We start from the raw sequence: 27990 nt of genomic DNA on the forward strand, positions 1-27990 counted from the left end.
GGTTCTGGCCGCCGCGGGGGCGAGGACCACCCACGATGGCCCCGCCCCGGCCCCGCCCTCCGTCTCGCCCGCGGGCCTCCCCGCTCGCCGCCCTTGCACGCTCCTCGGGCCCGAGGAAGCCCCGCTCAGTCTCACATGTTTTTCTGAGTCTTCTCCTAAGCAAGATGGGCTGTGGCAGCGGTTCTCAACCTGTGGGTCGCGACCGCCAAGGGGCCGAACGACCCTTTCACAGGGGTCACCTAAGACCATCCTGCATATCAGATATTTACATGACGATTCATAACAGTAGCAACATTACAGTTATGAAGTAGCAACGAAAATAATTTTATGGTCGGGTCACAACATGAGGAACTGTACTTAAAGGGCCAGAAGGTTGAGAACCACTGGGCTGTGGTGACCAGCTCTTTCACATAAAGATGAAAGAGGGGGCTGGAGGGCCAAGACTGGCCTGAAGAGGTGGCCTTTGCCCTCCTCGCTCCTGTCTCACCCGGGGAGAGCGCTAGACCGCGGTATCCAGACATATCTTTACCTACCCCTACCCTAAAAGTTTTGGGTGGCAAATTTTAGTTCACTTTTAGTTTGGAAAAAAGAAAATTAACATTAGGTTCTGGGATACAATTAACGCATTTCCACATCAGAATCGGGATCTTTCGACCTAATTTAGACGAAGCGGGTTGTGGGAGAAGGGGGCACATCTGATAGAGGGACATGGGACCGAGGAGGTACAGCGGTATGTAGGGGAGTCTCCAGTCCCCTCCTGGAGGGAGGGCCCACGCTGGGCCTGCTACCCTTCCCCTTCTAGTTGCCAGAATGGAAAATTCATGGAGTTCAGCTTAGCCCAGGTCAACAAACTTTTATTGCCATTTCTGGCTCCCCCTGCCCCAGCAAGATCCCTGCTTGCTTCTTACACTGTAGAAATACTGAGCTCTGGTGCAGGGGAATGGGGGCGGGGGAGCGAGAGGGCGGGGGTTACCTCCCCTCCTCAGTACACTGCCAAGCTTAAAGAACCCCACTCGCTGGAGAGGGAGGGCCACACTGGAGGAATTAAAAAGAAGGAATGGCTCAGTTCCACCTTTGCTGGCTGCAGAATATAGAGACCATAGTCCCAAACATTTTTCAAAGGGTGTCGGAGAGAAGGATGAATTTGGCTGCTGTTGTCCTTGCTGCCATGTTTCCATGGAAATGAGGGAGGGACAGGATGTACCTCACTCTGACTACCTGGGAGGATGGCAGGGCAGGCATTTAGTAAACATATTGCCTTCCATTGCTACCCAACACATACAACTGTCCCCAGCTGACCCCCAAGCTCACTGCCTGCTCCATTCCCTTCCCTTCTGGAGCCGGTATCATGCCAAATGGACTGCAGGCAGGGCTGCTGGGTCCACTCCTCAGCCAGGTCTTGCTGGCAACAGTTGGATTCCGAGTGTGTCCGTCAACCACAGTAGCAGCCTCAGTAGAGCGGTCAGTTATAGTGCCTCCATGAAAAGCAGCAGCTATACCCCATGACTCGGTGCAACTGCTGTTCCCAAACATCTCTGCCCAGACAAAACTTAAAAAAACATAAACCCAAATGGGTTAGGTTAGAAACAATACAAAATAACTCTCTAACAATGCTGAGGGCTAGAAAGGGGAGCGGAGGAGCATCTTCCCGAGACTTGAGCCACCTGTGCACCTGCCATCTGCCTGTCTGGAGTTTGCTTCTTCCCACTGGGCTGTTGCTGGGGGGAAATCCAAATCTCCATTGAGCACTGAGCGCTGTACCCACTGCTGTTGGTGATGAGGCTTGCCTGCTGCCATAGTGAGGAGGTGCAGATGGACTCTCAGTACCATGGGTCAGCCCGGTGCTGTTGGTTGTAGAGCTGTAGCTTGATCTGATCTTTGATCTGATTCACAAGGATCTGGGACAGCAGGATTCCCACCAGCTGGCAGAGGCAAGAAGGATTGGGCCCTCAGCAATGAGCAATGCCCTTGTTTCCCCTGACTCAATCTTCCCAGTTCCGTCAGCACCATCTCATCCCCTGCTCCTCAGCAATGTCAGTGCCTGACACCCTAGCTGATCCCAGGGGCCCTCCCCCAAACAAAGGAGTCTTTGCAGAATTGTGGGACCCACAAGTCTTGCAGGGTAAGTTACCTGGGGGATGGCCAGGCCCAGTGCCACACCACCAAGTAAGAAGAGGTTGCTGTGTATCCAGTTGACCAATTTGTCAATACAGCCGTTGGTGTAGATGACTTTACTAGCTTCCAAGTACTCAAGGGCCTGCATTCCTTGGCCACACATGGTGTTGATCACTGCCTAGTGAGAAAGTAAAAGCCGAGTGGGACTCCCATTCCAATGACCTTTTCTTTCAGACCCCAGCTGATGGGCTTCCCACCCTTCTTAAAGTCCTAAATTGTTAGAGAATATAGGTGGAGGATGCTAGGTTATAAGTTGCTAAATGCAGGCTTCCCTTCCTCGGAGAGATCCAAGTCCAGTTCTCTTTGCTTCAGAGACTCACCCCTTCTGAACTCCCATGTGGGCTACATGAGTAAAAGGCTAACAAAGCCATCAGATTGGGGTGAAGAAAAACATCTGACAGCTGTCCAACAAAACTGGGAATGGGGATTCCCAATTGTGACTGCCCTAATCAGAAAGTAACTCAGATCACTGCCTGGGAGGAAATGAGGTGTGAAGTCTGCTTACCTGGCTGGGAGTAGGCAAGCAACAGGAGTAAGGCACAGAACAACGCTCACGGCTGGGGTTATCTTCTGAACAGTTGAAGTACATGTTCTGGGACCAGTCCTTGTAGGAAATCCCTCCACAGCAGCTGAACTGCAACGAAGCCCATCACAGAGGTTAAGAATCACCCACACTCACAATGAGGTGATCAGGAGAATTCTCAGAACAGCCAAAAGTCTATGGCAAGTTTCCACTTGTAGGGGCAGGTGTGTTTAACACAATCTTGAAACATGAGCCCAAGTTTCTCAATGGCCTTCAGGGGAAGAAGTTTTATACTTTAAACTTGTTGTGGCCCCACCCCATAACAAAGAAACAGAATTTCCGGAGGACAAGGCCCAGAAATCAGGATTTTAAAAAGATTCCCAGGTGATTCTAATGTGCAGCCAAGGTTGAGAACCACTGCTTTAAACTATGAGTTTCTTGAGGGCAGTTTCTGGTTGTGAAGTCCTGAATAGCACAGAGCCTGGCAAACGGAGGTGTTCAAAAATACTGACTGAAATAAAAGGCTCAGTGTTGCAAACATTTGTGTTAATGTAGAGGAAACACAAGAGGAGGACCTGCAATATTGTGGGCCCATCATTACTCCATGAAAGCAAGTAGGACTAGGTCAGCGTCTATTATGCCAGGGGAAGGGGAACTCAACACTGGTCTCAGAAGCACTTTTATTTAAAATGTAGCTTTTGATTCATAGCAGTATTATTCACAAGAGCTAAAAGTTGGAACTGACTCAAGTGTGCATCAAAAGATGAATGGATTATCAAAGTATGGCATATACATACAATGGAATATTGTTGAGCCTTAAAAAGGAAGGGAATTTTGACCCATCCTACAATATGGGTGAATATTGAAGACATTATGCTAAGTGAAATAAGCCAGTCACAAAAGAACAAATACTGTGTGATTCCACTTCTAATAGGTACTAGAGTTGTCAAATTCATAGAAACAAAAAGTAGAATGGTTCAGTTGCCAGAAACTGAGGGAGGAGGAAATGAGGAGCTATGGCTTAATGGATATAGAATTTCAGTTGGGGAAGATGAAAAAGTTCTGGAGGTAAATGGTGATGATGGTTGTACAATAATGTGACTGTATTTACAGCCACAGATCTGTACACTTAAAAAATGGTTAAAACTGTAAATTTTATGTTATGTATATTTTATCACAATCTTAAAAATTTAATTTCTGAATAAAAGTTAATATTAAAAAATCTTCCAAGTTCTTCATCCCCCCCATAAGCAACCACTTATAATAGTTTCTTACATATCCTTTCAGATTCCTTTTGCAAATATGAATACATGTTCTTTTCTCCCTCTTATTTTACACAAGTGGTAGATTACTATATATTCTGTTCTATGCCCTTAAAAATACTTTTAAAGCACCCTGCATGTATTTCTTTTTCCAGCCCCCTTCCCAGAATCCATTACTCTGGCAGGTAATGAAGAAGCCCACAGGCCTGCAGGGTGAGGCCTCTCTTGGGAAGGCACTTTTGCTCACAGCTTCCCAGACCACTAGCTGCCCACCCCCACCTCTTAGCCCATACCTCCTTCTGGCCAAAATCAATGAGGTTCTGTAGGTCCAAGTCATCTCGGTAGTGTACAATGGCATTATTGATGATCTCACTCACTTTCCCTCGTGCCTGCCAGAGACAGAAGTAGGGAATAAGAACACAGAACTAAACCCTAACCTGCTCCTCCCTGCAGAAATAACAGTAGACAGCAGTCATCTTTGTTTAAGTTAGCCTTGACATCAGAACCAAGTCCTAGTGATGGAAGAGAGCCAGTTCTGAAGCCCATCCATCCCTGGGCCCTCAGGTACCAGTGGACCTTCAAGGAGCCACATTTCATGATAATCAAATATTTATCTACTTCTGAATACTATTACCACAAAATACTTGCTGACTGATGCAAAGCAGACAAACTTTTTTTTTTTTTTTAGTAGAAAAAGGCTTACTGAGCTGAAGCACTGACCTCTAGTGGACATAAGAGAACTACATCTCTTTAGACTCAACACACCTACCTTTATCATTTTAAGAGTTTACTAAGCCAGAAGGACTAGGACATTCTGAATGAATACAGTGGCTCTCAACTTCATAGTTTCTACCATGATCCCTTCCTTCTTGCTCCACTACTTTCCCCAAATGTCCTATCCATAATCCTATACTGTCCTCTACAATCATTTGCCCTTTGGGAAAGGAATTTTGGTTCTTAATGAAAGGAACCATCGCTGAATGACAGATCACGTCCAGATATGGTGAGCACCGTTCAAAATCTTGTTTACTTTCCTCCTTCCTTCCTACTGTTTATTCCAATAGACTTTTTTTTTTTTTTTTTTTTTTTTTTTACCAAAGAAGTAAAAAGCTTTTCATGTTGTCTGTGGTCCAGTCATTTGCAGTTAAAGTTTGCAGATTATTTTGACTTTGTGTTCATAGAACTTACTTCCCTGCTAGCCTCTCAGATTGTCAGAGGGGAACACCTCACACTCTTAAAGTCCTCTTTAAATATGGTGACTTTAAAGGCTACTCATTCATCCCTAAGGAGAAACTTTCAAAGGCGATACTTCTCGGTGCTGTGGTTAATTAATCAGGCTAATCCCAGGCAGAAACTTTCCCTTCCTCTTCTGGTTCACACCTGAGAAGGCCCTCGGCTCCCAACACTACCTTGTCTGAGAAGACGAAGCCCAGGACCCCGGCAGCCAGCTGTAGCAGGAACACGATGGTGAGGCAGAGTGAGAACTGTGGGGAGTGGGCAGGAAAAGGCAACAGTCTGTTACCATGTTGGGCAGCAGCCCCTCCCAGGGCCAGGGGAAGTACCGAGGGACCACAGGGTACTTCTCCCAGATGACCCCCCACCCGGTAAAGGGGTCACCTGGGCTGAACTCTACAGTGAGGAGTGGACAGCACCGACCTCGGGGGTAGGATGGGACAGAGGACATCGAAAGGTTGTAGGAATGGCATTGGGAGGCTGAGAGGCACAGGGAGAAGGGGGCCAAGGTCTTTCTAGTGGGGCCGCTGAGCACTCACCGTCTGCAGGAGGCAGATGTTCTCACGGAGGGATCCGATACAGCCGCAGAAGGTGAGCAGAAACATGAGGATGCCCACCACGATCAGCAGGATGGCTGGGTCCACAGCCAGGCAGGCCAAGGCTGCTTCTGGGAGAAGGGGCTGTTTCTCAGTCTGAGCCGGGTGCCGACTCAGGGTGGCTCCCAGGAATGGGCAGAGGTGTCCCCCCCCCCCCCACACACACACAAATGTTCTCCTCCCCTAGAGGGGGGATGTCTAGTGCGGTTGGGTGAAGGTTATGGGGAGGCAGTGCTCCTCTCTCAGGGGAGAACAAAAAGGGCCAGCAGGGTTTGTGGCATTTGAGTTGAGGAACTAAGAAAGTAAGAGCCTTCATTCTTTGGCTCAAGAAAGGAGGGACCACTTTTGCTCCAGAAAAGAATTAGAATGGCATTAGGCTTGCCAGCTTTGCTGATGGTTTCCTGGAGATTTTGTGCACTGGAATAGGAATGGAGGTTGAGTTACTCCAGGACAGAGTGAGGGAGGGGCTGAAGCCTCTGATTACTTTGTTCCCAGAGGCCTACCTTCTTTCCTAGACATTTCCTAAGCCTAAAAGGCAGGTATATTTGCAAGGTTCATGGGAGCTCTGGGAAATCCAGGTGAACTGACATGAGAATACGCTGCCAAGATTTGGCTACAGGGTGGCTGCCCCATTTAGCCCCATAGCTTACATGGGAAGGGCTGGTACAGGGCCGAAGGAGACAGAGAAGGAAGAGGCCTGGCAAGAGTCGTAGGGAGACAGAGGGGGACCTATAGCTCACCTGCGTGCTTCATCAGCCGAGCATAGACTCCTATGGCCACCATCACCATGGAAATCACCTGTGGAGACAAGGGACCAGCCAGACCCTGAGATTTTAGAAACCAGAGGCCTGGCCACCAACGGGTAACCTTAAAGGAGAGTGGGAGGACTTTCCCACGACACAGAGATAAGCAGCCTTCTCCTCCCCAGGGATACAGTTGATAGCATCTGTCAGCGCTTTATCTCCATGAGAAGCTTTTACCAAGATTATCCCATTCCATCCTCACAACACCGCTATCTTGGGAGGCAGCTGTTATCCCCATTGTACAGATGAGGAAATTACAGCTTACAAGGTTAAGAACAATGACTAAGAACTTGGGCTTCAGAATGACTCAGACCTGGGTCCATGCTGGACAAATCTTGAGCCTCAGTTTCTGTATCTAAAGGTGGGAATTAAAAACAACTACATTAAAAAAAAAAGTAGATGAAAATTAAATAAGATAATGTATGGAAAGTATGCACCACAATGCCTGACAATAAACGATCTATCATTTCTGAGTTAACTAAGTTGCCCTGGGTCACACAGAAGCGCCATGAAGTTCTGGATTCTAACGCAGCTACATCAAAGGGCAGGTCTTAAAGTCAAAGCAGGACAAACAGATGCATACTCCCAGGTCTCCAACTCTCTTGAAGGTCAATATGATGTCAAATTCAAGAATTACAGTGCATACCAAAGTGAAAGAATGCATGCATGAATGTGTGGGTGTAAGAACAGCAGAACTCCCTTGGCAAAGGAACCTTTATCTTTATAAACCCTGATTACAGTGTGGAGGGATGGAGGATGGAGGCCTTTCAAACTTCCTGACTGCCCATCAGAGACTATCAGGGGTCCTCAAAGAGGTCTTTCTGCCACCCCCCAAGGCCTCCAGGCATCCAGGGCTCCCCAGTTTGCACATCCCTAGGCCGCCTTTTGTCCCCAGGCTGGTGGTGCTAAGCAGCTGGCTGTCACCATGGCAATAGCTGGGGCCACGCTCTGGCTGGAGAGAGTTCTCAGAACAGGGTCTTGACCAACTCAGTGGGGGATATGGCTGGCTAGACTCCACTGTCCTGCAAGACGGAGACCAGCTGCAAAGAGCCGTCTTGGGGCTTTCATGGGAGAAGGGAATTGGACCCCGATAGCAGGTAACAGGGTCAGACTAATCCCTCCATAGAAAGACATTATTTTCCTCAGGGGCCTCTGCCATCTGGTGTATTCAGCAGTAAATGGAAGACCCTTATCCAAAACCATGTCTTCCAGGACCCTTCTCTGCCTAGATATACAGCCCCCTCTCCTTACCCTTCAACCGTTTGACACTGTCTCTGACTTCGGGCCAGATATGCTATCATCTGGCCCTCACACACTTTGTCCAGGGAGTGGTTTGTAGAGCGGAGGGTGGGGCTGGAGGTGCCAACTGGCTTCTTGTCCTAAGCACAACCAGGCTCAGGGAGCAATAGGGTGAGTGGGCGGCAAGAAAACCACACGACAGAGATGCAGTCATCCTCCAGGCCCAGAGGCACAGCCCTTTGCCAGAGCGATGGAGCATCTCTGCCTGCTCTTTAAAACACCACAGGCAATTACACTTCTGAATATCACTTTACTGGATCGTTTAAAAATACGTATCTGCTCTTTATTTCTGTTGCTTTTAGGTGCCTCACTGTTTTTTCACATGTTCAATCTTCACAAGAGTGTACAACTTTCCACAAAGATGATCTCTAATTAAATCCTAACACGCTGAAACAATAAAGGGAAAGTAAAGAGCCGCCATGTATCACAGGGTGGTTAATTCCAGGCATGGGCCTGTAGCTATAGCAGTAGTTCTGCCTCTATTTGTGGTAGATAGACTAGTGTCCCCCCCAAAGATGTCCTGTACTAATTCCCAGAACCTGTGCATGTTACCTTATAAGACAAGAGGGGCTTTGCAAATGTGACTCAGTTAAGGCTCTTGAGATGGGGAGATTATCCAGTTGGGCCCAATATTACCAACAAGGGACCTTAAAGAGGGAGGTAAGAGGGTCAGTGTCAGAGGAGATATGTGTGACAGTGGAAACAGAGGTTGGAGTGATGGGGTGCCACGAACCAAGGAAATGGATTCTCCTGTAGAGCCTCCAGAAAAAAACACACACATCCTTGCCAGCACCTTGATTTTAGGCCAGCGAGAGCTTCTTTGGACTTCTGAGCTCCAGAACTGTAAGAAGATTAAGAACTGTGTTGTATGTTTGTGGTAATTTTTTACAGCAGCAATAGGAAAACAAATACACTCTCCAAATCCAATTCATCAGGTGTTATGTACAAGGTACTCTGAGGACTGCAAAGACAAGTAAGATGTGGTCCTTACCCTTAAGGAGATACATGTGTTATCTGGGAGAGGGGCAAGAGCCTCTATAGCAGCGGTTCTCAACCTGTGTGCCTCGAACAATGAAAATACATCCTGCATATCAGATATTTACATTACGATGCATAACAGTAGCAAAATTACTGTTATGAAGTAGCAATGAAAATAATTTTATGGTTGGGTGTCACCACAACATGAGGAACTGTATTAAAGGGTCATGGCATTAGGAAGGTTGAGAGCCACAGCTCTATAGCCTGAAGCAGTGCTTCTCAACCTTGGCCACCATTAGAATAGGGTGGGGGAAGAAGAACTTTAAAATTCCTGATGCCGCCGAAACCGGTTTGGCTCAGTGGATAGAGCGTCGGCCTGCGGACTGAAAGGTCCCAGGTTCGATTCCGGTCAAGGGCATGTACCTGGGTTGTGGGCACTTCCCCAGTGGGAAATGTGCAGGAGGCAGCTGATCGATATTTCTCTCTCATCGATGTTTCTAACTCTCTATCTCTCTCCCTTCCTCTCTGTAAAAAATCAATAAAATATATTAAAAAAAAAAAATTCCTGATGCCTAGGCTATACCCCAAAACAAGTATATCTGAATCTCTGGCACTGGAACTTGGGCAACAGTAGTTCTGATTGTATTCCAGGTGATTCCAATGTGTGGCCGAGTTTGAGAACCACAGCCTAAAACACACCCTGCCAGGGATCTAGAGCAGCAGCCGCAGGCTATATTACAATCAAGATTAAGACTTTAATATTATCATTAATATTTCATATGATTATGAATAATACCACTTATGCTGGTGCTCACTAGCTAACTCTAAAATTCTGCATTTCGGTCACTGATCTGCCTCTTTCTCCTGGAGTCACAAGTTGCCCTTTCATACTTCTATTCCTGCCCACATCTCTCACCTTGAAGTCTTTAAAGTTCCTGCCATTCCAAAATAGTGCTGTTATTGTTAATAGCAGAGCATTTAAAAACTGAATGGAACCTTAGAAATGAGCTCTGCCACTCATCTCTTTTTATAGATGAGGCAGAAAGAGCAAAGTGATACTTGACCAAGAGCACATAGGTGCAGTGGTAACATCTGGACTAAATCCAATTTCCATCTCAGTTTGGTTCTTTCTACCATATCAGTCTTTGCCACAAAACCCTTATAACACCCCGCAGTATCACCAATGACCTCCTTTCATGATAAGGATGGAGATAAAGACACTTCTCATCTTAGGACAGCTTTTCATACTCTGGCTAGAATAAAACCTCGCTGGAAACTTAAAAAAACCAGACATAGTTTTTAAAATAGCTGAGTCCAGCAAAAGGCATGTTCCTGAAGAGTTGTCGATCAAATTATGTAAACTAATTTGCATGCACCAGTACCTTTATCCATATGTGGGGTGAGTAATCAACTAAAAATGAAAATAGCCATCCCCTGGGCTCCTCGGAAAGTGGCTGATTCTAGAACTGGGGCAGGAAATATACACGATAAGCCTGGCGTTTCTTCTAATACCAGAAAATAAGGAAATGCTCAAAAACAAGCAAAAAAGCAAAAACAAAACCACACATTGATGTGGGTATGACAGAAGAACATCAAAATAAAGAAGTATGGACTTACTACCTCAAATATAAAATAAATGCCCATGAGTTCATGCTGATATAAATGACTTAATAAATCAATAAATGGGGGAGAAAAGACAAATCTCCCATGCAGGAGAATTCCAAATAATTTATGTAGATACTGTTCTCTCGAGGAGGCGGAGTGTAACTCGCCACTCCTGAGTGTGGGCTGCACATAGTAACTTCCTTCCAAAGAGTACAGTGTGGAAAAGGGGCGGGGTGGGGGCTAACTTTACAGTGGAGAAACCTGACAAACATACCTCCGCCAAATGATCAAGGTCAACATCAACGAGAAAAATCACTGGTGTCTGATATGCTGTGATGGAAATGGCACTGCCCCTCTGTGGTCTACCTCCCCAAGCCCCATAACTCCAACATAATCAGAGAAAAACATCAGGCAAGTGCCAATAGAGCAGTGGTTCTCAACCTGTGGGTCACGACCCCTTTGGCGGTCGAACGACCCTTTCACAGGGGTCGCCTAAGACCATCCTGCATATCAGATATTTACATTACGATTCATAACAGTAGCAACATTACAGTTATGAAGTAGCAACGAAAATAATTTTATGGTTGGGTCACAACATGAGGAACTGTATTTAAAGGATCAGAAGGTTGAGAACCACTGCAATAGAGGGATATTGCTGCAAATTCTACAAAATATCTAACCAGTATTCCTCAGAACTGTCAAAGTCATCAAAACCAAGGAAAATCTGAAAAACTGTAACAGCCAGGAAAAACCTAAGGAGACATGACAACTAAATGAAATTGGTTTTATCCTAGATGTCATTAAGTAAAGACTAAGGAAATCTGAATAAAGTATGGACCTTAACAATAACGATAATGCCATTAATTCTAACAAATATATCATACATGTGTAAGATGTTGATAATAAGAGATACTGGATGTGGGGTATATAGGAATTCTGTACTACGTCTCAATTTTCCTAAACTAAAACTTATAAAAAAATAAAATATATTTTAAAAATAGCCACCCCCATTTATTAGTTTTGTAAATCCTCATTTTTTATATCAGATTTTCTTAAGCTGGATTCTCTTGCATGCCATCACCAAAGTGTAAAGCAGCGGATCTTAACACTGTTCAGGTGACAGCGCGCTGGGAAGCTACAGTGCTCTGTCAGCTTAGCCTGTGCAATTTTGATATGTTAAATTTTTTCTTAAGTGTTAGTATGCTATTACTGTTATCTAATTTACAGTCCCTATTAACGTTTCCCATTTATCCTGATAATGTCCTTTTAACTATTTTCTTCTTTTTTCAGAACCAGGAGCCAATCAAGGATCGTGCATTTAGTGATCAAGTCCCCTTTACTCTGGAACAGTTTTGCACCTTTCCCCCTTTACTTTGTTTTAAAGATACTGACTCTTTTAAAAGTTGTGGTAAAATACATATACCACAAAAATGAACCATTTTCTTTTTTTTTTTTTTAATATATTTTATTGATTTTTTACAGAGAGGAAGGGAGAGAGATAGAGAGTTAGAAACATCGATGAGAGAGAAACATCGATCAGCTGCCTCCTGCACATCTCCTACTGGGGATATGCCCGCAACCCAGGTACATGCCCTTGACCAGAATCGAACCTGGGACCTTTCAGTCCGCAGGCCGACGCTCTATCCACTGAGCCAAACCGGTTTTGGCAAAAAAATGAACCATTTTCAAGTGTACAGTTCAGTGGTCTTACGTACATTCACATTTCTGTTCAATCATCACCACTATCATTGGCTAGTACTAGCTGGTAGATAAGCAGCCACAGGTACCAATGTTCATGGTAGAAAAAAAAATTATCTCCATTATCTTGCCTCCCTCACCCCTTCCCCAACAAATTGAGAAAAGATGGCCACAATTTGATGTTTGTGAGAAACAACCTTATTCCAGCCCCCAGGACACTACTTCAGGGCCATCAGTGCTGGGAGAGGAAGGGTTATAGGGGCCTCAAGTTAAGGCCCTGAACAAGAGTTCTGGCTCTCGTGCTCAAATGCCAAAATCACACACAGATTAGCTTTTGGAGTCCATTTCCATCTTAAGACTAAGGTGGTGTGTCAGGCCTTAAACCATGAACCTATAAAAAATCCTCAGAGATAACAGAAGTTATATACATATAACTTCTCTGTAAACTACTATAATAATAAAAGCATAATATGCTAATTAGACCAGATGACCTCCCGGACGAGAAGCCGGGGCTGCAGCCACGGGATCTAGGCTGCTGCTGTGGCTACAGGGGTGGGATCCACGCAGCCACTGCAGCTGCGAAGGCCTACTCTTACACGAATTTCGTGCATCGGGCCTCTAGTAACATATTAAGACATCATTAATTATCATCTCCCTCTGGCTAATAGCAGGGAGTTCAAGACTGAAAGAAGTCAGGCTCAATCTCCATCTACTTGTCGGAGAAGCACACATCCTAGCTCTTCAAGTTCACCCTCAACAGGTGACCTCTAGGAGCTGTTTCTTTCTTTAAAAATTGATTTCAGAGAGGAAGGGAGAGGGAGAGAGAGATGGAAACATCAATCATTGATCAGCTGCCTTCTACTAGTACACACCCTGCACTGGGGATCAAGCCTGCAACCTGGGTATGTGCCATGACAGGGAATTGATTCAAGACCTCTTGGTTCATAGCTCAACACGCAACCACTGAACCATACTGGCCAGCCGGGCTCTAGGAGCTGTTTTTAACACAATAGTAATTAATTGACCAGACATTGGTGTAAACACTTTATATCACTATTTCATTGCATTTTGACCACAACCCCAAGAGGGTGTTAGTATCTCCATTTTATAGAACTGATGCTGGGAGAATTCAAGTAACTTTCCCTGGTTCACTCAGTTAGTGAGTGGCTGAAGTGGGTCTGGAACCTAGGTCCTTATGGCTGCCTTCCTCTTTCTGCCTCACAGCAAACTCAGGACCAGTGCAATCGCCTTGGGACATATGAAGTGGGAAGAAGCTGCCTACAGTTCTTCTGGGGGAGCAGCTGGTAATCTCTAAACTGGGTAGGGCTCAGGCAATGGGAAGGAAGATAGCACCAGGAAGTGATGGTGCCAGCAGGGGAAGTCCCTGGAACAGTGCCCCAAAAGGAGAAGGCACAGCATCACCATCCAGGGCCCACCACGGGGAGAGAAAGCCCTGTCTTCCACATTCTAAAGTCTGGTCTGTGTGAAGTGGGTGGATCTGTCTCAGGGCCCTCTCCTCCTCCTTGAAATGTCTTCCCCTCTTCTTTTGAGGGTGATGGTGGAGGACAGCTGATATTAGAATGATTCCCTTTGTAGGAATCAAAATCCTGTCCCTCCCCACAGGGATGTTGGGAGGGAAGTGTCTGCACTCCGGTTTCTTAGTCCTTTCTGTTCTTATTTTGGATGATGTCAAGGAAATCACAGCCTGCTAGAGCTAAAGCTGGGCCCAGGATCTGCACACACTGGTCCTTCTGTGGCCAACCCAGCACTGTTGTTCCTGAGTTTCTGAGTTGGCAAGTCTCTGTGTGAAAATGGCTTTTGGCTTTCTGAATTGGGGCTCTTTGCTCTCCAATGTCTAGGGCCAACCCTTTAGCTTACTTAGGCCATGACTGGTTTTGGTATCTCAAGTTTACAAGTGCATAAGGGAAGCCCACAAGGGCTCACAGTAGTCTAGATACTCAAACTCGTGGCCCTGGAGTGACCAGCCTGATGCATGGCCTGCTATTGAGACCCTGAGAAGTGCTATATGTTTTATTTTTTTCAAAGACTGCTCGAAGTTTATGATTTTCTACTTCTTAGAAGGCAAAGAGAGCTATTAGGGTAGTTATGAAGGTATGCATGTGACTTGACAGCAAAGGGTGTGGTTCTTGTCTTCTTTTTGGGTGGTTTTAAAAAAATATTTATTGGGGTGACACTGGTTAATAAAATTATATAGGTTTCAGGTATGTAATTCTATAATACAGCATATGTACATTATCTTGTGTGTTTACCACCCAAAGTCAAGTCTTCTTCCATCACCATTTATCCCTCCTTTCCCCTCTTATACCTCCTCCCACCCCCCCTTCCCTCTGGTAATCACTATACTGTTGTCTGTGTCTATGAGGCTTTATTATTTTATTTTTTGCTTTTTAAAAAAATAAAAAAAATGTGACTACTTCACTTATTGCAGCCTGCTTAATCTATGGGGAAGGGAGGGAGATGGGCTCTACTTCCTAGTGTACTTAGGTGTGTGTGTGTGTGTATGCGCGTGTGCGTATTGGTGGCGGGAAGGGGCTCCTGCCATTCAGGAGGGTTTTTTGCCAGGCTTGATGCCTGGTCACTTCCTCATGGCTTCTGAGTCAGATTATAACAGATGGTGCTGCAGATGTGTGGGGCATTCTGAGTGCCCTGGAGACTCCAATACTGTGGTCCTGGACAAGAAAGTGAATTCCTCGAAGAAAATACTTCACCAGAGGCCTTAATCAGCCTAGGGAGGACCTGAATGGGGGTCCACATGTGCTGTATTGTAAGTAAAAAAAATCCGGCTGCTACAGGTTGTAATTATACCTGGCCCTGAGGGAGAGGATGGCTGTCATTTTTTCAGACCAGGCTTGAGAAGGCCACAGGACCCCCTGCAAAGGAGAACGCAGTTGGATAACCCCTAGCAGGAATGCTCAAGGACTTAAAGTTGTGATGTATATTGACAGACTAATGTCCATGAGAGGGGAAGGAAGGGCATGTCCACCCTGTAGGGTCTGCTCTCTCATTTGCTATCCAGTAAACATTCAATAAATACCCACTCTGTGCCAAACACAGCTGGGCACTGGGAATACAGAAGTTAATCTACCCTCAGGGGCCTGAGGTCTAGAGGAGACATAAATAAATGCCTAATTGCAGCAGAGATAAGGGGCCTGACAATCAAAGTATGTATAAGGTGCCGTGGGAGCCTTGAGGCATGGACACCAGGGAAGTCTGGGCTGAGGCACGGGCTGGAGGTCTGAGCTTCTGGATTCTGCCTGACTCAGAAGCCACCCCAACTGTTGCCCCAAGTGGGAAAAGGACCAACAAGGAAGAAGGTGGCTGCTGTGGGCAGTGCTGATAATGTTCCTGCCAATGTGTGCCCAAGGCTGATAAGGCATGTACCACCCCCTGTCTTCCCTCTGCACAGGGCTGTCCCTGTGTTGGTGAGGACAGGCAGCTGTTCCTTTTTGTTGCTGTTGTTAATCTTCACCCGAGTATATTTTTCCATTGATTTTTAGAGAGAGTGGACGGGAGAAAGAGAGTAAGTGGGGGTGGGGGAGGGGGAGAGAGAGATCAATTGGTTGCCTCCTACACACATCCTGACTGGTCCCGGGAATCAAACCTGCAACCCAGGTACATGCCCTTGACCGGAAATCGAACCCGCAACTCTTTGGTGCATGGGCTTACACTCTAACCACTGAGAAACACTGGCCAGGGCAAGGTAACTATTTTTTTAAATATATTTTTATTAATTTCAGAGGGGAAGTCCAAGAATCATGGCTCAGCTGCCTCCCGCAAGTCCCCCACTGGGGATCGAGCCCACAACCCGGGCATGTGCCCTTGACCAGAATCGAACCTGGGACCTTTCAGTTCGAAGGCCGACGCTCTATCCGCTGAGCCAAACCAGCTAGGGCATGGGTGACTATTTTTTTGACTGAAAGATTTAAATAAAACTTTTGGTATCTTGGGACAACTACTCCAAGCCATGGGATCCCATGGATTCTGGGGAGAAAATCAGAACTCCCAGGCAAAAGGGAAAGTGAGGTTTAAAATGGAAAGAGGAGCAATTGGTCCTGGTCCCAAAGGAGCTTTCCGAGTCAGGCTCCAAAGCCCCCCAGGGTCAGGGCTCCTAGAGCAGCAGCAGAGGTAACCGCTGCCGCCTCTGCATCACTGAGCATGAGCGCAGACGATGCTGGCTACCTTCCCAATGTATTCCAGGCAGAGACACAAACATCATCCATACTCAGCTCCCAGAACACTCTGCCTGGACAAAGAGTGGGTGGACAGTCCCAACCATGGGTGCCTCCTGGACAGAAGAAGGGAATTTGATTAGGATTATGGAAGTCTGCAATGAAGAAAACCCAGTAACCAGTCCCTGGAGGGGGGATGGGAAGAAAGATGACCCTGATCTGCAGAAGCAGCGCCTCCTCCCCAGCTGCACTTGTGTGGAATGAAACTCTGTAGCTCTGGGCCTGGGGGCGAACTGATACTCAGGAATACCCAAAAAGTGCTGTCCCTGGGAAGGTCAATGTCTCAGGGATACCAGGACACAGGAGAGATGTATCCTTAGATCCAGCCCCAAATCTTGAAGAACTAAAACAGTCCCCAAAGTGATGCATTCATCTTTAAATAGTTCACAGAAGCAGAAAAATGTTCCCTTTTAGAGTACAAAGATTGACAGAGAGACAGATATACTGGCTTCGGGTCACACAGTAAGTTGGTGCCAGAAAGAAACTCATCCTTCGCTGTGCTATTTCCAGAGCCTTTGACTTTGGTGAGTCTAAAGCAGAACCAAGAAGGGGCTCTTCTCTAACTTGGGGTTGCATCAGCTTGGTTAGCCCGGTCCTCTGACCTCTGATGAAGCATTTTTACCAAGGTAAATGGGTCTGTGGGGCCAAGCTCTCTCCCTGGCTGCAGCCTCCCCAAGTCATCTGTCTGGTAAAAGGGGGTGGAATGGAGTGGGGAAGTCCAAGAAAATGACCATGAACACAAGTGCAACAGATGCACCCAGCTGTTGTTGCCACTGGGGAGCACAGATAAGGGTGTGGTGCCAAGGGCTCCGAAGGAGATGCAGTCTTGGCTGATAGAGGAAGTCGGCCTGAGGCTCTGAGGTCCCGCGATGTTAGTGCTAGCACTGAGGATATAGTATGTCCTCCTTGAGGACAGCATGCCATTGTCCTGGCAACACTCAGTGACAACATAGGAGGGTTTTTCGGGACTTGCCCTTAGGTGGGGAGTTCCCTTTAGGACATCCCCAAGCCCTGGCAGAGGGGTGGTGAAATTTTCTCCTATTCTAATCTGCAGTTGAAGCAGAACCTGTCCTAGACCATGGGAACTTGGGTTGTCTGGTTAACGACTAATACTGCTAACACTCTAGTTACAGTAGCAGCCATCTGGGCCAAGAACTTCCCCTAGAGGCACTGTGGTTGAGCAGAAAAGTTGCCAGATCAAGCCTACTTACTAACCAGCTGTTGGACCCTGGATAAAACAATGACCATCGCTGTGCTTTAGCTTTCTCATATATAAAATGCGAGTGCGGGACATGCTGTCTTTTAAATTGCCCCCCCCCCCCCCCCAGTTCTAAAACTGAGAATTTGTCAAAAGCTCAAACTTCATTTTTCCCAGGACAATGGCTGAGTGTGAGCTGTCATCACCTCTCTCCAGGATTTCTCTCATTTGTCCCAACAGGCTCGCACTTATGTACTCTGTGTCTGTTCTTCACACCACAGCCCTTGTGAAACCTTTACAACAACTGGCTTAGATGCCTGGTCTGCTCGCTCTCTCCTCAGAAACATATTGTAGACTCATAATTACTCCCTCCTGCAAGACTGAACTTTAGGTCTCAGGCAGAGAGAGGGGCAAGCATAATGGGTACCTAGAGCGGCAGCTCCCGTGTCGTTGGAGCTGGAAGAAGAAAGGGGGGTGGGGTGAAGCTCCCTACACTCTCAGATCCAGAGGGGCCCAGGGACGCTCTAGACATGAAACAGGACTGAACGAGCATTTCATGATCTGGTCCGGCGGGATTCTCAGTTCCAGCAGAGTGTTCCTGCCATCCTTGATCAAACTGGGTTTGATTTTATGGAGGAGGAGACTAAGGCCTGCAGGGGTGAACATACTGCCCAGCCTAGGCAACAATTCATGGCAGAGAGGGGATGAGAAGCCAGGCAACCCCAGTCCTAGTGTTTGCCACTCTTCCACCCACAAGCAGAAGAGTCTGAAAATACCCCTGGCCTTCCAGCCCAACATCGAGTCCTATTTAAAGAAGCTGAAGACCGGCAGACCTCAGGGAATGGCCTCTGGTCCTGAGAAAGGGGGGCCAAGTTCAGGACAGTGCCGGGAAAGACACCACCCCTGGAGGCCATGCCTGTCCCTTCTCAGCCTCTGAGGACAGGGGGCACCAGAGGCCTGCAGAAGGAAGAGGTCGGAGCCCCTGAACCCATTCCCTGCGAGGTAAGGGGAAGGAAGGTCTGGGGTTTCCCTCTTTCTCTTTTTTTTTTCTTTGCCAGCAGGGCCTCCCAGTCCCCAGGCCTGAAAGTCCCCCCGTCAGGAATGTACCAGTGGGTCTGCTTTGGTCCCACAGAAAAACCCGCTCCTCCCGCGCTCACCCACCTCTTTGGCCTGGCACAGACCCTCCTCCGATGCCCAGAGAACGCCCAGAAGTCTTGACTGAATCCCTTACATCCCCTCTACCCAACGCCCCCTCCAGACACAGCGACCCTGGGGTGTCCCTCCCCAGGATAAATCACCCCAAAGTGCCATCAGCCTAGAAAACTAGGCAGTGCCGCTCACCACCTTCCCTAGAACCCGGGATCTGGGACGCCCCCTGCCCGGCCGCGGGCGGTGCACTCCACCCTCCGGGGGTGTTCTGCAGCCCGGGTGCCCCCGCGACCCCTGAGACTCACCCAGAAGAGCATATTGAAGAAGAAGAGCAGGTATTTCACCAGCGGGCTGACGAAGGAGAAGTCCTCCCCGTAGGCGGCCGGCGCCCCGGGTCTGCGGGCCATGGTCCCCCCGCCGCCGCCCCCGGGGGCCTATCTCCCCGCGGCGGCCGGCCCACCTGCGCGCCCGGAGCCCGGGGGCATGAGCCGCGCCGCCGCCGGAGCCCGAGCCGCGGGGAGCGGCGCCGCGGCGGGAGGTGCCGAGCCCTGCGTCCGGGAGAAGCGCGGGGCAGGCGAACGGCGCCACCACCGGAGCCGCCGGGAGTCGCGGCAGCAGCCGCGGGCAGCGTGAGCGCCGGAGACTCCGCGGCGGCCCGAGGACCAGTCCCGCCCGCTGGGCTCCCAGGAAACCGGACCCGCCCCCGGCCGCCCATTGGTGCGGCTGCCAAAGCCGGACTTCTCATTGGTGGGCCGCTTATGTCACTGAGGGTCCTGCCATCCCTCTCCTCCGAGAGGAGGGGGAGACACCTGTTCTGTGAGGGACAACTTGCTAAAGGGTCAGCGGTTCTGCGTCCTCCCCCGGGAGAGAAGGCATCCAGGCTGCAGCTGCTCAAGGGGGAAGGGATAGGAGGAGTGCACCCTGCATCACACACCCGCGTCCTCCATCCCGTTGCCGTGCACACACACAAACACACATACATTACAATCAACAAGTACGGGAACCCTGAGTTGAGCAATGCACCCAAGGCTGTGGGAAAACAGGAGAGCAGAGAGCTAATCCAGGGGGTATGGCAATAAAATCAGGGAGACAAAACTAACCTGTAAATGACAATTGGAGAATATTTAAGAGTAGCTGCCTTCCTGCGTAGTAACTACACATTTTAAATGCTTATTTCTAAGGTTCTATAACCCAACAGTGGACATTTGATAACATCACCAACGATTCTGCCTTCCAAATTCATTACTGTTTCAATCCCCACTCCCTGCTCCCCTAGAGTCTGGGTGTACACACAGGCACCATTTTTAACACGTTGATCTGACTCAGGCTGAGCGCAGTGTAGGTGGTGGACTCTGTGCTGGCTACCATAAGTAACAAACATGAATGCTGTAGACTGAATGTTTGAATCCTATCCCCCTTTCCCCCCCCTTTCATATGTTGAAATCCTAACTTCCAAGGTGATGGCATTTGGAGATGGGGACTTTGGGAAGTGCTTATATCCTGAGAATGAAGCCCTCATGAATGGGATGAATGCCTTTATAAAGGAGACCCCAGAGAGCAACCTCGTCTTTTTCTCATGTGAAGACACAGCAAAAAGATAGCTGCTTATGAAGCAGGAAGTAGATTTTCATCAGACACTGAATCTATGGGTGCCTTGATCTTGGACGTAGCCTCAAGAACTGTGAGAAATGAATTTCTGTTGTTTATAAGCCATCCCATTTATGGTATTTTTGTATGGCAGCCCGAATGGACTGAGACAATGAGTGTGAGGGGGGAACCTGATTCCACCCTCATCAGCTGCATGTCCTGGGCAAGCTACTTAATCTCCCTGAGCCTCAGTTTCTTTAACGTTTAACGGGGAGAGTCCTGGCCTAACCATGATGTGGGGATTAGGTGAGACAATGCATGCAAGTCACTTAGCACAGCTTGACACATCGAAGGGCTCACTAAATGCAAAACGTTGTTTTAACAGAGTTCAGAATCCAGTGGCAAAATATGGTAACTGCACAAATAACTCTAACACATTTGGTGGAGGGTTAGTGAAGATATCATGACAAGTAGAATTAGTCGGGCGGATAAGATTTAGAATAGCAGGGATGGAGGGGACATGTAATCCAGGTGGACAGAAGGGTGAACCAAAGCCTGGAGCCGAAAGTACGCTGTGTTTAGAGTAGACCGGTTTGGCCGGAGCACAGGGCATGCGTATGTAGCAGTGGAAGATAATGCCAACTGGTGTCAATACCAGTTTAATTGAGTTAAAGCAGTGCAAGGGCTTGAATATCAGATTGGAGAGTTAGTGCCTGACCCATTTGGAAATCAGAGTTTTGAAGAAGGGAATGATGTAAGACCTGCTTTATTTTTCCAGTTAGAGAGGGAAAGAGGCTGTAGAGAGGAGGGTTTGTTAGGAGACCACTATTATTAATAGTCTAGACATCAACAATTAGGATCTGATTTAGAGGTAATGGACAGAACTGATAGGAAAGGATAGCAGTGAAGTCACTGGGAAGATAGACTCTCTAGGGCGAGCCTATGGTGGGAGTAGGGGTAATAAGAACACCAGGCGTGGGGGCTAAAGAAGTGAGCCAAGGCCAGGTTCTTGGGAGACTGTCCATTAAAAGGTTAGTTGACCCCTTGAAGATCAGTTTTAGTAAAAAGGGGGTGGGCAGAAGCCATTTTATAAGAGGTTAAGGGGTGAATGGTAAACAAAGGGTGGGTACTCATTTTCAAATGTTAGGGTGGAGACAGAAAAAGACCAAGCTGTTGAATGTTTCAATTAGATGACATCTAAAGATGAGTTTCAGTACAGACAGGAAGAGGAAGGCAGGTCACAAGAGGTCAAGTAGGGGACAGGGGTGAAATGGAAGCTGTGGATGAAGACTGTGGACACCGCAATCCAGTTTGAAGGTTATAGGAGCTTTAAGGGTCCTTACAACAAAAGGAACGTTCTCTTTAAGCATACAGAAATCTGACAGGCTTGTAGGCAAAACAAGCCAGTAAAAAGGGATTGGGGTGGAAAATGGAGGGCACAAGGTTTTGGAGTTAATGGATAAGAGATGGGATCAGGAGCCGGTGGGATGACCGCCGTGTTTATCATGTGGAAGTCGGGGATGGCGCCTGCCCAGAAGGAAGACATGCAGCTGCAGAGCAAAGAATGAAGAAACGCGATGTACTGAGTTGGAACAATCTCCAAGACAAATTATTAAGTGAAAAGGGCAAAGTAAGGAACGGTGTATATAATACATTCTGGTTAAAAAAGAAAGATAGCCGAACCGGTTTGGCTCAGTGGATAGAGCGTCGGCCTGCGGACTCAAGGGTCCCGGGTTCAATTCCGGTCAAGGGCATGTACCTTGGCTGCGGGCACATCCCCACTGGGGGGCGTGCAGGAGGCAGCTGATCGACCTCTCTCATCGATGTTTCTAACCCTCTATCCCTCTCCCTTCTTCTCTGTGGAAAATCAATAAAATATATATTAAAAAAAAAGAAAGAAAGAAAGATAAAAGTAAGAAATGACATTTACATGTGCTTGCATCTACCTAAATACACTCTGGAATGATGCAAAGAAAGGAGGTTGGTTACATACTAGAGTGGGGTGAGAAACGAGGAGAGAGCCTTTTCACTGTGTGCCATTTCATTTTCTTGTGATTTTTTAAACAGGGAGTGAAATAACTATTCAATGCATTAAATTAAAGAAAATTACATCCTTATTATGAAGTGCTATGCAGCCATTTAAAATAATGTAGAAAAAAATAAAATAAGACAAAAACAAAATAATATAGGAAATATAGGTACTGACTTGGGAGGAAGTCCATGACATAGGAAATGTAAAAAGCAGATTATAGAATTAAGTATTTAAAGTATCTGGTAACCAGGAAATGGTTTCAATTTATTTCAGGTCCTTGGAAGGCATTTTAATCCTTGGAATATGTGATGTGTTTTTATTTTTTAAAAACAAAAACCACAGCCCAAGCTGGTTTGGCTCAGTGGATAGAGTGTCGACCCACAGACTGTAGGGCCCCGGGTTTGATTCTGGTCAAGGGCACGTACCTTGGTTTCAGGCTTGATCCCCAGCCCTGGTCGGGGCGCAGGCGGGAGGCAACCAATTGATGCATCTCTCTCACATCAATGTTTCTCTCTGACTCTCCCCCCTCTTCCACTCTCTCTAAAAATCAATGGAAATATATCCTCAGGTGAGGATTAACAACAAATATAAATATAAAAATAAAACCCACAAATATTATGTAATAACATAATTTTTACAATGTAAGTGAAGAATTTTAAACAACATATTCACGGTATGAAATATGTATAAATATCCACAGAGATGAACCAAAGAAAATGTAAAGGTAAAATCTGTTGCACTGATGTGGTGGGATGTTTAGCAATTTCTAACTTTAAAGTTATATTTAATATTATTATATGTGATTGTGAAAATAAATAAAATATTTAAACAATATTTCTGTAAAGAAAAAAGGGAGTCATGTGGCTGGAGCTAGCATTGGCAAGAAGATGTTGAAGAAAGGAACAGTGTCAAGGAGAGAAGGTGTGGCTTAGCCAGGAGCCTTAGGAAGAAGGAGTGTGAAGTAGAGCAGGGCAAGAGGCTGGAGGAGAGATGGTTCAGCAGCAGTGACAGCCCAGCTGGGGTGGCTGAGAGCCACGGTGATCCCAGTTAGCCAGGCTGGCGATTTCCTCCAAAAAAGTATGTGGTAGCCTGGAGGGCCCACCATGAGGACTACAAGTCGGGGGAACTGCAGAGAAGCAATTGATTCTGGGATAGTTTGAAATGCACCATTGAAAAGCCAATCCGTGGAACTTAAGATTGTAAGATAATTAATTGCTGGTTTGTGAGTTTAGGAGAATTAGGTTTGTCTGCAAACATCTGCTTAGTGTTAAAAAATTGTTGCATTTTAATTTTTTTATTGATATATAACGTACCTACAAAATGCATCATTCTCTTTTTATGTGCTCTTCTTTCTACTTTTGGTATATGTTCTTTTTTGTTGTTGTTAATCCTCACCCAAGGATTTTTTTCCCCATTTATTTTTTACAGAGAATGGAAGGGAGGGGGAGAGACAGAGAGAGAGAGAGAAACATTGATGTGAGAGAGACACATCAATTGGTTGCCTCCCGCATGCTGAGCTTGCAACTGAAGTATGTGCCCTTGAAGGAATTGAACCCTCCACCCTTCAGTCTGCAGGCTGACGCTCTAACCACTGAGCACCCGGCCAGGGCTGGCATATGTTCTTTTAAAATCTGAGGTCAGCACGCCCTGGCTGGTGTGGCTCAGTTCACTGAGCATTGTCCCATGAACCAAAAGGTTGCCAGTTTGATTCCTGGTCAGGGCACATGCAGGGGTATGGGCTCCATCCTCAGTAAGGGGTGTGCAAGAGGCAGCTGATTGATGTTTCTCTCTCTCCCTTCCTCTCTCTCTAAAATCAATAAAAACATATTATAAACTAGAGGCCCGGTGCACAAAAATTTGTGCACTCGGGGGGAGGGGGGTCCCTCAGCCCGGCCTATGCCCTCTTGCAGTCTGGGACCCCTCGGAGGATGTCCACCTGCTGGCTTAGGCCCGCTCCCTGGGGGATCGGGCCCAAGCTGGCAGTCAGACATCCCTCTGGCAGCCCAGCAGCCCTCGGGGGATGTCCACTTGCCAGCAGGGAGCAGACCTAAGCTGAAGTCAGACATCCTTAGTGCTGCTGAGGAGGCAGGAGAGGCTCCTGCCATCACCGCTGTGCTGGCAGCCATCAGCCTGGCTTGTGGCTGAGCAGAGCTCCCCCTGTGGGAGTGCACTGACCACCAGGGGGCAGCTCCTGCATTGAGCATCTGCCCCCTGGTGGTCAGTGTGTGTCATAGTGACCAGTCATTCCCAGTTGTTCTGCTGTTAGGGTCAATTTGCATATTACCCTTTTATTATATAGAATAGAGGCCTGGTGCACGGGTGGGGGCCGACTGGTTTGCCCTGAAGGGTGTCCTGGATCAGGGTGGGGGTCCTGCTGGGGTGCCTGGCCAGCCTGGGTGAGGGGCTGATGGCTGTTTGCAGGCTGGTCAAGCCCCCCAGTGGGGACCCTCACCCCATGGGGGTTTTGCCAGCCTGGGTGAGGGGCTGAGGGCCATTTTCAGGCTGCCCACACCCCCTTCAGGGTGCCTGGCCAGCCTGGGTGAGGGGCTGACGGCTGTTTTCAGACTGACCAAGCCCCCCGGCGATCGAAGCTCCCAGCCTTTCCTTTTTGTGTTTTTTTTCTATTCGCTCCAGCTCCGTGGCCATGAGACTGGAAGCAGGTATCTGGGGTTTATTTACCTTCTATAATTGAAACTTTGTTGCCTTGACAGGAGACAGCAGCTGGCTGGGAAGCTTGGCTTCTTCCATCATTGGGGCAACCAAGCCTTCTGTTTGCTCCAGCTCTGTGGCTGCCAGCGGCCATCTTGGTTGGGTTAATTTGCATATAGTCACTCTGATTGGCTGGTGGACGTGGCTTAAGGCATAGTGAAGGTATGGTCAATTTGCATGTTTGTCTATTATTAGGTGAGATATCACATGATCTCACTCATTTGTGGAATATAATGAACAACATAAACTGATGAACAAAAACAGATCCAGAGACAGAGAAGCATCGATCAGACTGTCAAACCTCAGAGTGCAGGCAAGGGAGGGTGGAGGTGAGAGATCAACCAAAGGACTTGTATGCATGCATATAAGCATAACCAATGGACACAGACACTAGTGGAGTGAGGGCATGAGTGGGGAAATGAGAGGGCAATTGGGGAATAAGGGCACATATGTAATACCTTAATCAATAAAGAATTTATAAAAAGCATTCTTGCCGAATGCTTGATTGATTTTTTACAGAGAGGAAGGGAGAAGGATAGAGAGTTAGAAACATCGATGAGAGAGAAACATTGATCAGCTGCCTCCTGCACACCCCCTACTGGGGATGTGCCCCCAACCAAGGTACATGCCCTTGACTGGAATCGAACCTGGGACCCTTGAGTCCACAGGGCAATGCTCTATCCACTGAGCCAAACTGGTTAGGGCAGTTCCTGATAAATTTAATAATAATTCCCTAATATCATTTTGTACCAAGTTCAAATTCAAACTTCTCTAAATTACCCCAAAATATCTCTTAGAGCTGCTTTGTTCAAACCAGACTTAACCAAGAACCAGTCATTGCATTTGATGTTACATGGGGTTCTTTTTTAAGAAAACTGACTTAATTGGAACTTCATGAGCAATTAAAACATTTCATGAAGAAGGTGTTATTTGAAACTGGGTCCTTAAGGATATGTCAGAATTGATATGGATAGAGAAGTGAGGAGGTCATTTCAGGAACAGAGATCAAAATGAGATCAAAGAGAGACAGAAAGGTAGCAGATGTATTTGGAGAGTGGTACTTAGCCCAGCTATTTGGATCAAAAGAAAGGGAATAATGGGGGATAAAGTAAGCAAAATCAATTGGTGACAGATCACGGAGGGCCTTGAAGGCATGCGTTTCCAGTGCACTCTGTAGAGCACTTGAGAACTCAAGTGTGCCCCAGTTGTGAATAACTCATCAGTCCATAACGCCTGCAGGACAGTGGTTGTGCTTTATACATCTGTGTATCCCAGGCACCTAGCAGAGTGTACCTTGTGGGATGCTCAGAGTGTATTCATTGTCGGAAACATGGTGCTATTGAAGGATTTTTAGTTGGAGACTAACAGGCTATAAATCTCTTTTGGGAAGATTTAGAAAATTGGTTGGTAATGATGGTGATTAGAATAAGGATTACAGAAGAGAACTAGCTAACTAGGTTGGAGCAATTGAAGAAGGCTCCATAGAGGAAGTGGAGCTTAGCTAAACTAGATGGCGAAACAACAGAAGCAAAGACGAAGAGTCAGGAATGAGTCAAGGGTAACATAATGACAAGTGAAGGGAATGTACTTTGGGGTGCTTTGAGAAACGAGGCTTTAAAAGACAAGGTTAAGAATGGTTTAGGGAGTCCAATATTGTTCAAAAATCTCTGTTATTACTCAATAAATGACCTCTGGTCATCCTTGAATTCAAGATTGGGTGTTTAAAAGATTGTATCTATCTATGTTCTTTCATATAAGGAGAACTTTTAGTACAATAAGAAAGACAAACTTGGATAAGATTATTCTAAGCTTAAAAAGAATTAATAACTCAGGAAAGGAATATTAAATCAGAATTATATTGGATCACGTTCATTTCAAATTTGCTAGACAGTTGAAATATGATATTGAGTACAACTGCATCCCATATAAGACGGGAATATGATTGGCAGTGTTAACAAACTTAGTTAAAACAAACTTGATAAAGCAGAACATTTGCTAAAAACCACAAAGGAAATTGCGTGCTGTTACTGAAGCCCGACAGATTATCCCTCTTCCAGAAGGAGGTTGGACCCTCCTTAATTATATTCAAGTTAAGGTTGGTAAGTGTGGGGATTTGGTGCAGAACCAAAAAAAAGCAAAAAATTAGCTACATTGACCTTGCTGCCCAGCAAACGACTCAAGCTTGTGTGGATTATTTGTCAGTGGTTCTTGGGATTTCCTGAGCATGGGATCATCGGGGGAGTTTTTAAAAGGCAGAGTCCCAGGCCATGACCCATCCATCTGATTCTGGGTTGGGAGGTCAGGTTGGGCAAACAAGCGCCTGGGAAATTCATCTTCATAAACAAGCAGCCTGTGTGATTCTGATGCAGATTATCTATATGGGCCACACTTTTGAGAAACTTTTCTAAAGGGCCCAGCATCTTTCCTTAGGTAAGAATTTAACTGGTACAATTAAAAAGTGAGCTATAATTTAAAATAGTTCTTTGTCAATTTGTTAGAACTGTCTTCAGCTGCAAGTAACATAAAGCTCAACCAACAGTTTTAAACAAGTAAGTTTGTTGGTTTGCTTTTATTTCAGGCAACAAAAAGTCTGGGGGTAAACTGCCCAGGGCTGGGGTGGACTGCCTGAGGGTGCAACCTTAATTTTCATGGTCACAAGATGGCTGATGCCCATCAATGCATCACACGCACCCACACTCCAGGTGGGGAAAGAGGTAAGCAAAAGGTACAGGTCAAACACATTTGTTGCTTTTACAAAGTGTTCAAAGATGCTTAACCAGCAACTTATGCTAATATCTGTTGGCCAGAATTTGATCACGTTGCTACCTTAGCTACAAAGGGCCTGAGAAAGCAGTGTTACTAACTAAATGGACTATTTCTTTGAAGTGGGGGC

General features: G+C 46.7%; 1 protein-coding gene across 2 annotated transcripts; it reads right to left on the reverse strand.

Moving 5' to 3' along the window:
• Positions 1–833: 833 nt before the first annotated feature.
• Positions 834–19224, reverse strand: TSPAN33 (tetraspanin 33). Of its 2 annotated transcripts, none has more exons than XM_036328732.1 (8): positions 19075–19224; positions 6530–6587; positions 5733–5857; positions 5370–5444; positions 4254–4349; positions 2681–2809; positions 2132–2293; positions 834–1922 (listed from the first exon to the last, which is right to left on the reverse strand). In XM_036328732.1, the coding sequence occupies exons 1-8, from the start codon at positions 19174–19176 to the stop codon at positions 1821–1823; spliced, it is 849 nt and encodes a 282-aa protein (XP_036184625.1). In that variant the 5' UTR covers positions 19177–19224; the 3' UTR covers positions 834–1820. The 2 variants fall into 2 exon arrangements, with proteins under 2 accessions (XP_036184625.1, XP_036184624.1); XM_036328731.1 differs by having other exon boundaries at positions 5733–5860.
• Positions 19225–27990: the final 8766 nt, after the last annotated feature.

The sequence above is a fragment of the Myotis myotis genome, unplaced genomic scaffold, assembly GCF_014108235.1.
Source record: "Myotis myotis isolate mMyoMyo1 unplaced genomic scaffold, mMyoMyo1.p scaffold_m19_p_11, whole genome shotgun sequence".
Taxonomy (NCBI): Eukaryota; Metazoa; Chordata; class Mammalia; order Chiroptera; family Vespertilionidae; genus Myotis; species Myotis myotis.

Bases quoted from the DNA above. Each gene is read 5' to 3' on its own strand.
- TSPAN33 (XM_036328731.1), bottom strand. From the start codon at position 19,176: ATGGCCCGCAGACCCGGGGCGCCGGCCGCCTACGGGGAGGACTTCTCC. The intron at 5,445-5,732 runs GTGAGTGCTCAG...CACTCCCCACAG, and splicing joins ACATCTGCCTCCTGCAGACG to TTCTCACTCTGCCTCACCAT. The intron at 2,294-2,680 runs GTAAGCAGACTT...CTTTCTCACTAG, and splicing joins GCTTGCCTACTCCCAGCCAG to GCAGTGATCAACACCATGTG.